General features: G+C 46.3%; 1 protein-coding gene across 1 annotated transcript in view; it reads right to left on the bottom strand.

Annotated features, from left to right (window-relative positions):
* LOC144118473 (uncharacterized) overlaps positions 1–7,117 on the bottom strand; it is a 46,726-nt gene extending 39,609 nt beyond the window's left edge. Inside the window, exons 1-6 of the mRNA XM_077651409.1 lie at positions 7,068–7,117; positions 4,330–4,509; positions 3,054–3,114; positions 2,479–2,609; positions 1,425–1,531; positions 621–778 (exon numbers count right to left, since the gene is read on the bottom strand). Of these exons, the coding sequence (XP_077507535.1) occupies positions 621–778; positions 1,425–1,531; positions 2,479–2,609; positions 3,054–3,114; positions 4,330–4,509; positions 7,068–7,117 (687 nt within the window). The remainder of the gene's footprint in view (positions 1–620; positions 779–1,424; positions 1,532–2,478; positions 2,610–3,053; positions 3,115–4,329; positions 4,510–7,067) is intronic.
* Positions 7,118–16,960: the final 9,843 nt, after the last annotated feature.

The raw sequence follows: 16,960 nt of genomic DNA, 5'->3' as shown, positions 1-16,960 counted from the left end.
TACAGGACTATACGAAGACGCTGTTGTTGACGCATGCGCTCCTCCGGCGGCACACAGGCACTGAGGGCCAGACGAAAAGTTTCTCCAGAGTTTGTTCATGTCTGGCTTTGTGTTCTCCCTCCGTTCTGGCGGCAAGGGCACCCCGCAGCGCGGAGACAAGGGGAGCTAAAAGCGTTTCACGCTTAAAAACTGGCGGCGTGAAAATTGAGCAGAGCAGTGCACAACTGATTGCGAACTTCACTAATGCATAAAACTCTTCGAACTACTGCTGCTTTAAGTGTCTTTCAGCGAAACGAAGCATGGTCGAAACTCGTTATAACGAAACGGTTTACAACGAAGTAAGTAATGACGATTCCCCTTGGAGTCTCGGTCAAGATGGGCTATAACAAAGCTAGGCTATAACGAAGTAATCGCCGGGCCACTTCAAGTTCGTTATTAGGTCTTCTCTGGGTAATTTTTTAGTTATGTGGCGGTTGCTGTTTGCTGAAGCTATGCACACGAATTAGAGTACAGTAATCACTACATGTGTTTTTTTCATACAGTTGACCCATTCACAAGAGCGCTGGGTCGGAATACCATCACTGCAACGCCAACCGCTCATCTCTTTTGGCGTTTCTTACCTGTACAATGCCGAACACGAAGTCCCCAGAGGGCTTGAAGGCCATGGCGTGCTTCTTGCCGGCAGTATTAGTATCCACGTGATGGAAACCGAGATTCATCTCGAACTCATCCAGCTCTATTAGGTCGTCTTCAGGCCACGCGAAGAGTACGTTCATTTCTGCGAATGCGGTAAGGGGGAGCCAGGTCTGTCGAATAAAACGTCGATACTTTGTCCTCATACTCGCAATATCTTTGATGTGCTGGCTTTTTGAATTTTTCTTCTGAATGAGTAAACTTTGTACAACAAAAGTACATGTAAGCGATTAAGAAAAAATATAAGGAAACAATCGTGAGGGCTGTGAGTGTGTCTTAATAAGAGTCGCCGTCTTTACTTGCGATTTATTTTTATGTCTATTTGATAAGAGGGGTGGGCAGTAACGCCTCGTGATTTTTCTGTACGTTCTAATACGCTGTTTCGTGTTCAGAGAAGGGCGGCGTAAATTTTTACTGGTCTGAACATGCGTAGATGTTCTGTAGAAAGTCTTTGTAAAGACATTTCCGTTGTTCTTAAGACTAAACATGCACTTCTGTGTGCGTGCAGGCGTATGATATGCGTGCGTGAATGTGCTTGCGTGTTCGTGTGCGAGAGCCTGTTTTGGTTGTACTACGCTGCTCTAAATCGGTGCCGTCTAAAAAGGCCGACATCAAGAACTGCAGTGACACTGTATAGAGTGAAGCAGAAATAACGCCTGAGTTCGGTTGCCCGGTAGCATTTTGATCTTCCAATAAAATACGCACAACGAAAGCATGCACAGAAAACTAACCGAAAGCCAAAACGTTCTGGTGAACAGTTTCGATCTTCGAATCGTGCCTCCAGTTCATGGTGTAGCACATCTGATGGGGCAGGCGTGAGTATGACTGCCGAGTGACGCTACAAAGAAACAAAAAACGAACAACAACGCAAAGATATCATTTCGTTACAGCACGCACTGCTCAATGGGGGCAGCAAAAGAACATGCCCTTTAGTGCATCACCGTGGAAAACTTAAAGGGATACTGAGGAGAAATTGAAGTTGGCTTGTATCCATAGAATACCAGCTCCTGATCAAAAAAAAAACGCCACTCCTCCTGAAAACGAAGCTCTTGTAATGTAGAAAATAGCAAGAACCAAAATACAGGTATCGCCGCCACAGGCCAATCTCGCAAGTACAAGCGTGATGACTTCCTAGGACAAGAGGCGCCACCATGGAGGAATTTTCCTTACTTCATGGATGTCACGAATCTCTGAGGCTTGCAAAGGAAGGTAGCGCACCGCACCGCCACCTGCCAGAATTCACGGAGTCTTCGTTTACGTCACGTTTCACGTCACTCCGTTCTGTGTCGTCATAAGAGTTCTCCGTGTCGTCATAAGAGTTCTCGAGTTTGAATCGGAGCAGCGGGAAAATTTTTCAACTTCGAATCCAAATTTCTTTGAAATAAATGCATCTTTCGCTCCCGGACAAGCGTCAACAAAGCCCTGAAATGCCGAACTATCAGATATTGCTAACAAAAAAATTTTGATAGGGTTCTCCTCAGTGTTCCTTTAACTTGTATTTCGTAAATGCTTCCTAAACGCAGGAATCATACACAAATATCGCCTTAACGAACCCTCCCGGAAGGCTTTTTTTTTTTCAGATAGAGGAGGGAGCAGATATCGCCTGCAGGAAATTTTGGCTTCTTCTGGTTCTCTATAGTAGGATTATAGGCATATCTTTTGAGGACTTCAAATTTATTCGTAACCTTTACGCCTTGCAGGAATATCATTGATACTCTGCTACGAGGTGCAAAGAACTGCCACTGTGCATTCCATGCAAGCTAGTTGCGGCAGTGAAGTCCTTACTTTGGACTCAGGTAGAACTCAAAGAAGTACTGAGTTGGGTTCACGAAACCTATCTGGAGAACGTCTTCCGAGCTGTGGGCAATGTCGCCAAGGTTGCCGCCCGTCAACAGCAGATTTCTCAGCTCGTCGAGCTGCACAAATGGAAATACAGAACTAAAGACAACTTTGCACTAAACTTTGGGAACTCCCCATCATAATGATTCGGGATCACACTTAGGAAACACACACTGGGATACCTCCCCATAACACTACTCCTGCAGGATCGGAAGGCGGGAAACCACAAGCTAATAATGGCATTGTATGGTAAATGAATGCACCGTTGTTTCAGAGACTGCTCATGCTTTACGTGTCTATGATGTTAGCATCGGCTCAGAAGCCTTACGAAGTGTAACGGATTATCCACTTATTACTAAATTAAGCTGCAATTTCCTCTCGGATGTACTGGTGTATGTTTCATAATTTTTTTCTTTCAGGCGTGCACTCCAGCGAAAAAGAGTATTAAAAAAGAATATCGTAAACAACGTGCACCCTTGAGACTATGGCATTCTCGAACAAAGAAACAGCAAATAACGCACGTTGGTAGTGTTAGTCTCGCAGAATTCTTCGTAATGTTCACACAGCTTGGTCCTGCTGACCCTGTAAAAGAACAGAGTGGAAGTTGTGCCGAAACCCACTCGCACTTTAGTGGCCATCATGCACCACCACTTTGATTCCCCGAAAACAAAATCATAACAACGATTTGCTACCAAATGCTTTTCAGCAACCTAGTATGCGAAACAAGAGGTACCCTCGCCCGCACTTTTGAATCAAATCTTGGGTACCGTGACACATTTCAACAATGCGCAGCTGGCGAGTAAAAACAGTAAATCTTTAACGGTCGCAATCGAGAGACGCCGCATGTTGCTTAACGGCACAAATATTTGAAACGATCACTACCGCAGAGCTTAAGTGACAAATATGAAGGCAATATAAGTACTCATCTGGTAATACTTTATTCTAGTAACCTTCGCAGTAGGTCGTGTCATGCAGCTTGGTAGTAATACACGCCTGTAATGCAGGCTTGCTTTTTGTGCACAGCTGTATATATAGAGTTTATGACTGGAAGTGGGAACCAGGAAAGCGTGTAGAAACTCTGAAAAACTTTGTTGGATTACTATGACAAGAAAATAATAAATGACAAGCACAAGATTTCTTTGGAACTAGTGCTCTGTTATCCCAAACTTCTAGGAGACAGAAACAAGAAAAATAAAAACTTTCCTAGTTATGACGTCCTTCAAGAGAAACTAGGCCGTCGTGATGGCAGGGAGAATATCTGAACTGGTATCGTAAATTTTATATATTTTATCCAGGCCTTCAAAATCTGGAAATCTCTGCATTCCGACAAATGCGCGACTTAACTTAGGCTGGCTGTGGCTCCTTTCGTATTGCAGAGCTAAAATCCCAAAAGAAATGTGGTCTGTGAAGTGGACTCATGTAGAAAGAAAATTATTCCTGTTACGTTACCTCTGTTAGGTGCCGTTACAGCAACGGTGTCACAATGCGCCTAGCACTGTAAAGCGCTCTTCCTTACCTTGTGGGCCTTTTACATCACCTCTCTACTGTCTGCTTATTAACTATCAGTGCTGAAGGCACACATTGCCTTTGGGTAAACGCAAGCAACGAAAAGGCTGATGATGTCACAAAGGTACTGTTGCGTATCAGCAGCCCGACTAAAGCGTGAAATCGTCATAGGATCTATTTAAACGCGTTGCAAAGCTGCAGTTCGCCTTGTCATTTTTGCGTACTATTTATGAGCGTATTCTGCCCAGTTGTGTTCGTTTTACACACCGAATGTTAGGCACCGGTACGCACCAGTTGGTGACGCAGACTGAGAGGCCGGGAAAGAGGAGCACTTCCGTTCCCTCGATGCGTACGTCCACAGCGCTGGGAAAGCTGAGGTACTCCTCGACCACTTTGGACGCCTGGTACAGGAATCCCGTGGTCATGAGCATGAATAATCCAATACGCAGCAGCCTAACACGCTGCAGGTACCTGCACGCGAAAAGAGAAGGTTAATGGAATCGTGGCCTGGGTCATCACAGGGCGCGGTGTCTGTTGGGGGGTGACAAAGCGCGCCTTGCTCGAACACACTAACAAGAAAACAGAGGCATGCCATACCTGAGTTCTCAGAAAAGGGCAACTGGGAGAGGTGAGATTCCTTTATTCCCGGCGCCTCCTTACGCACGTGTCAATGTTTGAGTTCAGTCCTAGTCATTTATTGCTTGTACATAATGTTCCCCGAGTGGCTGCAGCTTACATTCGGAACATTTAGCGACAAACCGCGAGGATAATTTCAAGGCAGGCATGCAAATGAACGCCGAAAATAGTTTTTAGATTATGCAGTCGAACCTCGTCATAACGAAATCCTGGATATAATGAAGGAATGACGATTCTTCTTGGAAGCTCGGTCAACACGGGCTATAACGAAGCTACGTCTGTAACGAAGTAATCGCCGGGACTCAACTTCGTTATAGCGAGACTCGCTTCCCCATTTTACAGGTGCTCCGGTGAGTACGTGTATTGGTTAGCTTGCTTTGCCAGCGTGAGCTCATTGAAAGGCCTAATATCCGCTTTAAATAACGACTTCTCATGACGTAAATCAGTGCGTGCAATCAACATTGAAACAAAATTAAAGACTCGAAAAAAAATTTATAATTAATTCTGTTCGACGGAAGGAAGCTTTCCGGTGTAATTTTGGCATGTTCCTAACAAAAATAAGGAAGTTTGGAAATTTTTCCTGCCTGGAAAACTCGCGATTGAAAAGGATACGTAGATCCCAATCGCCAAACATTCTTTTACTCTTTTTTAAAGCAGCCAGGCAAAGAAGAACTACTTGCGCCCCGTTTCGGAGAAGTGAATGTTGTAGATGAGTGCAAGTAGAAAAAATTACCACGAACCAGGGGCACTTCATCGCTGATTATGTGTGGCAAAGGGAAAGCGTAGCCGCTCTTCACAGATGCCCATAGTGTGACTTGCCGCCATAGACACCCTCGCATGCGTTGGTTGACGCTTCAACTTCCTACCGATGGCTAGCGCAAGTTGTGACTAGCAGTTCTGTGCTGGATCTCACGCAAACTTCAACCTCATCAGTCTCGCGCTAATGCGACAATTTTTGGGCCACAACAACAACATGGGGAAAACGCCTCACCGGGCTCCTAATGCTAGAGCATAAAATAATAAGTCGGCCAAGAATTGGATCAGAGGTTCATGCATCTGACCACCCAGTAAATTTCGTGACACACGGCTCAGCGCTGTAGTTAATTGCAGAACCCTTGCTGCCAAGCGGGAAAAAAAATCAGGCGGTACGGCGATGGCTTTTGATATTAAATCAGTAATGGGCACTGCTTGAGAATTCCTGCGCTACATTTCAGGTTTATTAGATTATATTACCACAGATTGCAGCTTCAGTAATCAGTAATGGGCACTGCTTGAGAATTCCTGCGCTTAAATTTCAGGTTTATTAGATTATTTTACCACAGATTGCAGATTCAGTAATCAGTAAGGGGCACTGCGTGAGAATTCCTGCGCTTACATTTCAGGTTTATTGGATTATATTACCACAGACTCCAGATTCTCGCGCAATCCCGACTCATGGTCCCTGATGACAGATGCTCGAAATTGGTACTGATATGTTTCAAGGAACACGGCATGATCGAATGTGGCTTCGCGGAAAAGAAAAGAAGAAAAGCGTTATGACAGGTGTCATATACTGATGAAAAAAAAAAAACACCGAACAGAATTCACCTCGTTTCTCTACAGTGCTCAGCTTAATTTTTGCTACAAACTTTATGGCTGCTTATTAGCTTTTAACGTGCCATGTGCCCTCGACGTACGTATTCGGCACACTGAGCCTGATACTGCGTTCGGAACTGAATACTTATTATGGCTTTTATAGCGGAGTGCTTTGCGACCCTTCTTTTCCTTGCTCTGTAGTACTTGCAGTATTTACTGGAACATTGCGAGCAGCTGCATGATTAGCAAGACAGCCGCTGCTTGGGTAACACTGTTTTTTTTTTTCGTAACAGCATTCCTTATCCAAGCAGCGAGTATGTTTCTTTCTCTGGATCCCGTGCAGTTTTAGATTCGTGCTCGCTGTGTTAAGAATAACGCGCTTTTTTGCTCAGAATGAGCACCGAATGCACACTGACTTCAATGAGAAGTCGCTCCGCGAGAAGAGGAACAATGGGGACAGAAAGCGCTATTTGACGATTTTAAACGAGCTATTCCTTCAAGTAATAATTGATATTGTTGTTTCAGTTGGGTTCCTTTGACAACAGTCGACTGAAACCTGACGTTGACCACAATGAACTTATACAATACGGAACATTTTTCCTCTATCCGCCCATTAAGCCTATTTTCTTTGTAGTCCCCGGACAGGAGTGTCGTTTGAGACGCATGCTACAAATACACGTGTCTTAGTCACCGCTCGATGGATGCATTTCACGGATACAATGATAAAAAAAAGTGAAACAGAGGCAATCTCTTTCGAAATACAAACGTCTAGAATCACAGACGATGTCTCGTCTGTATGGAAATAACGAAGGACTTACTTTTTCTTGTCGCCGTTGGCACCTAGATCCAGCATCCAGCGCAGAGCCATTTTGAATCACAGATCCCACTGCGACCGATGAAGTATCCAGGCAAAGAGCAGTTTGTGATCCTAAAGCGAAGTGTGCTGAATTGTAGCTGTTTGAGCTATATTTGTTGTGAACAACTGAAGGCTCAAGGCCATGCAAAGTCATTTTTTTACAGCGCCCGTAAAAGCAACTATAGTAAAAATATAACGTGGCAGGCATCATCTCGCACTGGAGCACTGGTTGTTCAAACTGCTAGTTATCGAAGGGACAGAGTTTTTCACTCTGTTTTGACTCTGAATATTGTGGTGGATGCGTCGTTGTGTGGCCCAGCGAACGCAAAACAGCCTCAAAAACAATCTCGATTGATTTAATTGCTTGCAGCAAGGAAAATACCTGTTTTGCAGCATTCACAGGAAGGCATGTCTTGGATTTCAGTTTTGTTTTCTTCCGTACGCCTTCTTTAGCTGTATTGTGCGTAGTTTAAACGCAGCAGTATAATGAGGCGTTTGAATAGTAACGAAATATCGAGTACTGCAGTAGCCCTACCCACCGGAGACAGAAGCACATGCACATTCTTGAAATTAGGAAGGTATTTCGAGAGGTCGGCACTGAGCCCCGCACCTTTCGCTGAACGTCCTGGCAACCGGTGGCTTCCGGGGACACAGCGTCGACGACTTGCGCCAAAATGTGGCGCAAGAGCTAAGTGCAATGTGTGCCGGTGGTGAAGGCCTGCAGGCTAACAAAGAAAAAAGAAAACAAGAAACCTGAAAATAAAATGCGCAGAAAAATACAACACGAAAACGTCTCAAAAACACAACCGACGTTAAGTGCGGCAGTGTGCTGGGAATAAAGCTTTAGAGACGACCAATGTAAATAGCGGTCTACTACTGTCTTTGTTTGTCTTTGTGCGAATGTATGCGTGCGTGCGTGCGTGCGCGCGTGCGTGCGCGCGTGAAAGCCCCGCGTGAGGTCGTATTCAAACAAATACAACAGACACAGGCTGCGTAGCATTGGCACTGTGTCCTGGAATGACTCGTGGCGACACCTAATGGATATTTCCTGTATCTGGTCAGCGCCAGAGTGCGTCAACACTTGCAGAGTGCTGATGCCCGTAACCGCTTCGGGCGTAGCTCTTCGCTTGAAAGCAACCACCTGCCGTGCATTAGGCTCTCGCTTGCACTGCATCACGCCTGTCGGCCTTGTTTGATGAGAGGGAGCTGAGAATTCGTTCGATATATTCCGGCGCCTACCTTTGACGACGCTCAAAGGCACTTACTGTACCGAAATGCGCGAAGCGGTGCGTATTGATGAGTATATATGTTTTCTGTTGTTTCTCACCGACTACGTAGCTGGTTCCAGTGTGCCAAATGCATTTTCGTTTCTGCAAAGTAAACAAATCTGGCCAACGGGCTATGATGAGGTAGTTTAGAGAGACATGCACGCGCAGAACGATGCATATATATCATTAATGCTCATGGCGAAACAACGCTTAGGATGAAGCAGACGGAGAGGGAGTCCTCAATGCATACGACGCGTCTGGGCTCTTTTCTGCCCGTGTTTTTGTTTCACTGTTTCCCTTTGAAGGACAAATGACCAACTAGGCTATACTTGAACATTATTTGGTCAATGCTTGCGCCAGAGCGCAATCCATTTGTTAGCAGTGAGCACTGTGAGAGAGAGAGAGAGAGAGAGAGAGAGAGAGAGAATGAAGGAAACGCAGGGAGGTTAACCAGATGTGAGTCTCCGGTTTTCTACCCTACACTGGGGATGGGGGATAGGGGTTAGAAAGATGACAGAGAGGAAAACGCAAAAAAAAGGAACGTGCACACATGGAGACACACACACACAAGGCGTTCCAGTTAAAGTCTTTCACACAGGCCGGTAGATTGTAAGAAGCGCAAAAGCGCTTGCACGGCCTTCTTCTGCGACGGTAGGTCCTTTCGATGTTGTAGAATTCTTTTTTCGGATAGCGGTTGGTCGTCCAGTTGGTCAAGTTCGTGGCTAAGGCATGCCCTCTGTGGACTGTACTGCGGGCAGGAGCACAATATATGGCCAATTGATTCTTCATGGCCGCAGTGGTCACAGGTTGGGGTGTCGGTCATCCCTATGCGGAAGGCATAGGCTTTAGTAAAGGCAACACCCAACCAAAGTCGATATAAAAGCGTGGCGTCTCTACGGCGAAGCTGTGATGGCGCTCGGAGACATAATGTTGGATCAAGTGAGTACAGTCGCGTATTTCTTAAATGTGGCTCATTCCATTGCGACTCGGTGCACTGCCGAGCAAGTAGGCGGAGCTTCCGTGCCGCGTCAGTTCTAGAAAGAGGAATTGGGACGTGGCGCTCCTCAGTATGGGCTGAGCGGGCAGCGTGATCCGCCCGTTCATTGCCGATAATCCCGCAGTGACTTGGAAGCCACTGGAACGTTATTTCATGGCCGGCATAAACTTATATGGTGTAACGTCTCTGTAATATGGAAGATTAGTTGTTCGTGCGGTGAGCACTGTGATTTTTGAAATAAAGAAGGGTCTGGCTACTTCCTTTGCGAACGTCCATATTTTACTATAACAGAGCAACAGGGGGCGCTAGTTTGTAGTTCACTGAGTCTGTTACTTAATACTTACACAGACATGCACAATGAACGTCAGACAAACGAAGTGTGCAGACGCGCTGATCGCTTCGATTGTCTGCCGTTCTTTCTGCATGTGTGTGTTCTAAGTCTAGAGCGGTTTCTGCACAGTCTATACCTTCTCCACACTCCTGCCATCTACACCTTCACACCCTCCTTCTGGAAGACGGCTCTTGCCACACACAGCCCGCCGACCAGCTGTACGTCTGACCGAGTGGGCCATGCTGGAGGCAGCGGCCTGAGGGCCATCCTGATAGTGGCTGGCTGAGTTTATATTAGAGTGTTTCCTCCTACAACTCCTCTTCCTTATATAGTGAGCGCATGTATTTGTAAGTGCGAAGGCATGCACCTCTCGTTCTAATGGAACTTTATTATCCGAAAGAGCTCGAGAGGGACATATGCGGCCTTGGTGCCGTAAACACCGCCCCTGGGCAACCACTCCTGCTCCTTTACTTGATTAGTCGCTAGAGTTACTATTTCACGGCGTCGCTATATGCACATAAGCAGACGTTATTCACAAACCGGTTTTTACAGCATGAGTCGTTATAGGGGGCCCACCCCGTGCCATCGCGTGATGAAGCCCGTCCATGGTCCCGGATCGAAGTGGCCAGGAGAGAAAGATGAGATAACGAATGCAGGGGCGGCGATAGGAGAAGTAACAGAAGTAGGGGAGGAGATGGAGGGACCTTGTTGCTGAGAGAGTGAAAGAAGAGATATAAAAACACCAGCTAGGAAAGATAGAAGATAGGAACAAGAAGGGCGGCCAATGGAGAGAGCCGACAGAAGGGGGCGAAGATGAACGGAGGCTGCTGACAGGAGAGAAATAGATTTGAATCTGCAGCCCGCGTAACGATGCAGCGCGCTGCTCGAGCCACAAATGCCATCGGCCACGTGAGCCAGTCTAACCGGTTCTGTCAACGAAAGCGTTGTACCTCAAAAAGAGCTGCGAGGCACTATTTCTCGGTAACCATGTAGTTTGTTTTTACTTGGTCAACGAGCGGCTGACATATCACATGTATATAGCGGGCTTGTCGCTGGATGAGAACGCGTTTCTCTCATCACAGAAACGAGGAACAAGATAACTTCTCACTCAAAACTTTTAATACAAAAAATGCCTTGTGCTTCGAAACAGGGCTGAAGCCTGATTGAAAAGAATGAAAATCATTGCTACTCGCAATGATATACGGCAATTAATTCCATTGTGCTACTGACAATAGTTGGGGTGCTTCCGGTATTTTCCAGTGTGAGCAAAAAGTAGTTTTAACTTGTATGCGATTGACCCGCCGCGGTGGCTCAGTGGTTAGGGCGCTCGGCTACTGATCCGGAGCTCCCGGGTTCGAACCCGACTGCGGCGGCTGCGTTTTTATGGAGGAAAAACGCAAAGGCGCCCGTGTGCTGCGCGATTTGAGTGAATGTTAAAAATCCCCAAGTGGTCGAAATTATTCCTGAGCCCTCCACTATGGCACCTCTTTCTTACATTCTTCTTTCACTCCCTCCTTTATCCCTTCCCTTACGGCGCGGTTCTTGTGTACGCCGATATATGAGAAAGATACTGCGCCATTTCCTTTCCGCGAAGACCAATTATTATTATTGTTAACTTGTATGCGAGATGTATCCTAGTCAAGATGTGATGCGCTGGAAAAATATGTGAACCATAAAATGACGTATTACTGTGGTACAGGAAGTACGCACTGACGTCAGAGTGGCAGCCATTAGGTAATGCATGTAGCACGGCAAAGGGCCCCAAGCATATATCTCAATGGCTTATCGCCACCTAGTCCGGTTTGCGCCGGTGAAGGTGCAAGCTGGCCCACAAAATGGCACCCGTGATGTAACACGAAAACTTCGGGTAGAGAGTGTAAGGATAGTCGGACAAATCGGTTCTGCGTATGGTGATATACTGACCGTGTCTTTGAGTCTGGTGACGCTTTGAAATCGCGGATGGGATGACGGGAAGAGCCGTGCTACTTTGTTTTGAACTGCATTGAGGTGGTTATTCTAAATGAGGTGATGGAGCCGCCAAATCATAAATCCGTTTTCGAAGAAGGCCAGAAAACAGGACTCACTCCAACGCCGCGCAGCATGCTGCCGCGATCGGTGTGCGTGGGATATGGGCTCAACACATACTAATAAAAATACCTTAGTTTTCCTTTTGATACAAGGAAAGGAGAAGCAGCTAAAAAGCTGCTACGAAGAGTAGCTTGACGGAGCGGCTGCCTCGGTATATGACCGCATTTGGCAGAAGCCCAGGTAGCACCGAAACGTGACGATAATGTTACATTTTTGTTATGGTTAAATGTTTATTTCAATGTGCTTAATGTAACTTTCTCTAACGTTATTGGAATGTTACATATAAACGTTAGAATGACCTTCCCCGAACATTCATAAAACGTGTAACAGCCTAAATATAACATAAATGTAACATTCGCGAAAATGGTGAAGCAGCCCTGCACAAGCATGCAGGCCTGCCGGTTGTGCTGGCACACAACCTATAACGCTTTGCAAGAACCAGCAATGAGGGCGACACTTCAACATACAGCTTGTATTCACTCACCTCCGAATGGGTAACATGGAGTTAAGCTTATATACCCATTACTAAGGGATGTCCCATGAGTGAGAGTGGCGAACAGGTAATAACCACAGTTTTATGACAAAATAATGGGGTTGTGTATGCAATCTATGGCGAGTACTATCTAGGAGATGTGGTTGCAAAATACTGCTAGTTGAAAAACATCTTTGCAGTAAAAACACTGGGAAAGGTTCTGGAAATCAGTGCGCAAAATATATTTGTAATGTTCTTTTGTAGTTATGACTCTAACATTATAATAACGTTTCGAACACTACATGAAATAAGTGTTTCTTTAGAGCGTTAAAATAGCGTTTTCTATATAACACACAATGCTATATATTAATTTTTAACTTTAATGTAACATTACAATGGAACAGGTAACATTACTGCAACTTACATGACATTTTTATAACACTATTCTAATGTTCGGTGCTATTTGGGAGACGACAAGCCACGCTTACATAAATGAATAACGTGATGCTCGGGCTAGGCGTTCATAAGATCGACCTGCACGACAAGGTTCAGGCAGGCTTACCAACCAATGCCATGATGCCCGAACTCCGAGGCTATCGCTCATACATAGCTGTCGCCCCTCGTATCTGTACTGAGATGTGGTGCTAATTTGTTCGCTGCCGTCATCAGCAAGCAATTTTCGTAGGCCTACTAGATTACGGTCATAAATTTAATATAATGACTGCTTGTTTCGTACTCAAGTGGAGGTCAGTGTTGCGTCTTTTGAAAAGTTAATTAAAGCGTCGTACCAAAGCCTCATCTCCAGCACTTAGTTGTACGCACAATTAACTGCTATGTATACATATTCATTACTTCTGCGAAAATTCGTACAAATATTCGATACTTATTCGGTTCCTAGCTACACTATTCGTGTTCGATTCGCTTGCAGAGCCATATTAGAATCGGTTTTGAAAAAGTACTATTCGCACGCCCTTAATCAAATGGTGACTACCATACATACGGACAGCGCTGGACTAAAGGGGGGGGGGGGGGGGGGGGCTAAGGGGGCTGCAGCCCAGGGCCTCACCTCGGACAGTAGGAGAAGGGGGCCCATTTATTCTAACCTGCTTAGTATATGGAACCATGGGCAACGGAACTTCGAGCGACATGTACGAAGCGAGAAATTTCCAGAACGTGCAGACGTTCTGGTTTTCTCGCCTAATGTAACAGCATGCGTTTAGCCTAATCATATGGGGAGAGCTTGTAGAGCTGCAAAAATAGGAATCCCCCGCCATCCCGGCGGGGTCCTCTTTCTTACGAAGCGAGGTGTGTTTGCTTGGAAGAGTTTTCGTGGTTTCCTGTCAGTCCGTCTGTCCAGTGCTGTCTGGAGAGGAGGGGCAAGGGGGAAACACCGAAAACATGTAACGTGGGATGAGGACCTAAATCTCCCTTGCCCCTCGTCACCACGCCACCGTCCACCTCTCAAATAGTTCCGCCGCTGTCCTTCTCATAGAAAGCAGCAGGTTACCCGACGAGACTGCTATCCAGTGTCGCAGAGGGGATTCTGCAAGCACTTAGAGGCAGAAAATATGCAACATCCACATCAGAAGAAAGGAAGCCGTACGCGGTCATTCGTTACATTAATGGCATTTCCCACTGTCTCGAAAAGGTAGGCGTAAGAGCTGGTGTAAAAGTGCTCATGACAGCACCCAACAAATTAAGAAGCCTGTGCGCCAAAGTCAACAGCGAGCAAAGAAAAATCATTGCAAGAAAAAGCAACGAAAAAAACATATTAAATGTGTGAAAAGAGGGTTTATAAAACACCTCTGTCATGCGGACGCACCTACATTGGTCAAACAGGGTGGTGTTTGAATGAACGGCTTCGAGAGCACAAAATATCCCTAAAGGGCGCCATCAGCAGTGAATTAGCAAAACATTGCAGAGAGCACGAATGCGCTCCGCAGCTTATCAATACAATGGTCATCCCGTCGTATTTTGATCAACGGACCAGGGAGATTGAAGAAGCCTTCAACATCGGGCAAAAGAGCGACGTATATTGCGTCAGCATACTTTCGATTGCGTTTCGTGACAGCGAAATTGATTATCTGCGTGCGTTGTTCTAATCTTTTACCACGTGTACACTTTATGCGTTTGTCATGCTTCTGTCCTTTCCCTATTGCACGAGTGAGATGTGTATATTCGATCGAACGTGTATTAAAAATCTGGTTGTTTGACAGCGTTGATTCCCGCCTCTCTCTCTCTCTCCTTTGTTTCGTGCTGTGCTGCTCCCGGCACAAGAACATGAATTGAGCTAGAATTTTACACACAAAGGAAATATTAATTCAAAAAGCCGCCCGATCCCGCCCATATAACAGGAAATAGCAGCGCAATTAATACAGATGTAATTTCAGTTTATTAAATGTGGTCTCTGTATTTAAATGAATACGAACAGGAGACGCATATGCATGCACCATTTAACACACAATGTACGGAGCACTGCGGCATCAGCATATAATAATGGCCAAATTTTTCTGTAGCTTTGAGAAATCTGAGAAAATGAAGCAATAAAACATAATACAGGCTGAAAGTTGATGCACCTCAAGCAAACATTCTAAATGGTACAAAAGCATATATGCACACGCAAAAGCAAACGCTTGTAGAGAGCAACCTGGGTGCCAAAAGAAAAGACGATATGGGCGTACGATACAGATGCGCGGTTTCAGGTCACGCATATTCTGCAGGGTACGTGAAACTTCCCTCTCGATTTGCCTCTCGCAAGAGCCTCGGAGTAAGCTTGAGCGTGTTATCAAAACAGAAAAAAAAATTAATTCTACTCGGCGAAAATAAAAAAAGAGCATAAACCAACCTACCTTGACGACGCGTTGGCAACGGAAACCCGGGAATGAAATAAAATGCTGCAACTATACATATATATTCAACGCAGCCTTCTGTCCTGCGCCTTCTCAAGGCACAGCGAACGCTCAAACATACGCGTTACATCCTCGTTACACCCCCGTTTTATTTTCCTGTGACTAAGTGTGGAGATGAGACTGCTTGGAGCCGGATGGAAAGGGGGGACGTCTTGATGTAGGAGCCCTGGCGCGCCGCACCCATGGTACAGCAGAGCGCGCGTGCGGTACAATACGGCGTGGGAGGCGAGATCAAGGCACAAGTAATCCTGTGGGGGTGGGTTGGGAATCAGCGACGCGAACACAACACAAGCTATACCGCTGCGACAGGACGGCAATGTAGGTAGAACAGGTTAATCCATGCGCACTCGCCGCCAGAGTCTGGTGGGCTTCCGAAGATCTCTCCTGCCTATGACTGCAGTGGACGACTACGCTGCCACCAACACGCCACAGTCGTCGGATAGGCGCTGAGGGATGCAGAGTGCGCGCTAGAAGTCGCCCATTGCCTTGAAATCCGCTGCCGTGAACGACGCCTGTAAGAGCGCCATTATGGTGTAGGGCCGTGAAGCTGCGCAAAAGACTTGCGATGCGCCGCTGCATCCAAAAGAATTTATGTGGGCACGCCAAAGTGCGCGGGAAAGCTGCCATGAATCCGCAGCTACGAAGTTCACGACAGCCCAGTGATGAGAGAAAGAGCTGCCATGCGTAGGGGCTTGCGCGCGAGCGGCTAAGGGCTGCGCGAATACGTGTGCGCAAGATGGCTTCCGTCCATCGAGGAAGCCGGGCGAGCGACGGGAGGCCATTACTGCGCCTCTGCTAGACAGCGGCGCAAAGAGGACTGCTGGTAGTTGGAGATGCCTGCAGGGACCGCCGCACCGTGTTGAAGTTGGAAACACTATAGAAGACTGGCACGTTGGGGACTGCCGCTCCCGGCGGTGCGATGAAAAGGCAGATTGCTGTCGCCTGCCTGCCTGCAGCATGGAGCCGACGGCCCTCGAGAGAGATGCGGGGTGAACTGCGCTTCCTTCGGCTGTTCGAACAAAACTGTTTGATCTCTCAAAACGGCGAGTGCAAGAGCAAAACCTTCTCTCCACGTAGCTTTTGGCGCGAGGGAGAGAGAAAAGGGAGCGAGGAGTCAATTTGTATTTTTTGTTGAAAAGCATTGGTCCCAAGAACGTGTTCCCAGTTACCTTTCTGGGACCAAAATGCTATGATTTGTTTTTGTTTCTGCTTAACACCCTAGAAAAAAACGTTTCTAGGCCATTAGTGGGCGCACTTCCCCTTTGCTTGTGTTTATGTGTCCTGCCTCTATGGCCTGGAAATGTTCGATAAATGTTATACTGGGACTGGGACATTCCATCCTTTCTGGGCGCACCTGGGGAGGTACGTTGTTTGCTGGGACCACTGCCTTTTGAAACAAATAATTCTGGTTTCCCGAGGCAAACAACTATTCTGTAATTTAGCGGAAGCCTGTCAAGCTTTTAGTCTGGAAAACTCTCACACAGCAGCTTAATATGTAAATGCTGCATTTCAGAATTTTTTACACATTAATTGCAAGAAGAGTTAGATAAATTAAAATCTCCAGTGCTGAGAACCTGCGATAACCTTCCGCTGCAGTGCATACTAGAAGTCCAGATGGTCCCGGATACGTGCTGCCCTTTCAGAAATATCAGGAAAGACACCGCACCTTTGGTAAGCCGATGTGGCAGAAAACTCATTGGCTGAGTGAAGAAACTAGTTAGAATGTGCAAAAAGCCTTTGCAGGCGATCCACAATAACGAATCTTCCTCTGCACATTGCAAATGCCATGA

The sequence above is a fragment of the Amblyomma americanum genome, chromosome 2 (genome assembly GCF_052857255.1).
Source record: "Amblyomma americanum isolate KBUSLIRL-KWMA chromosome 2, ASM5285725v1, whole genome shotgun sequence".
Classification (NCBI taxonomy): Eukaryota; Metazoa; Arthropoda; class Arachnida; order Ixodida; family Ixodidae; genus Amblyomma; species Amblyomma americanum.
Note: the sequence above shows the minus strand (reverse complement) of the source record. Positions and strands in the feature narration are given on the sequence as shown.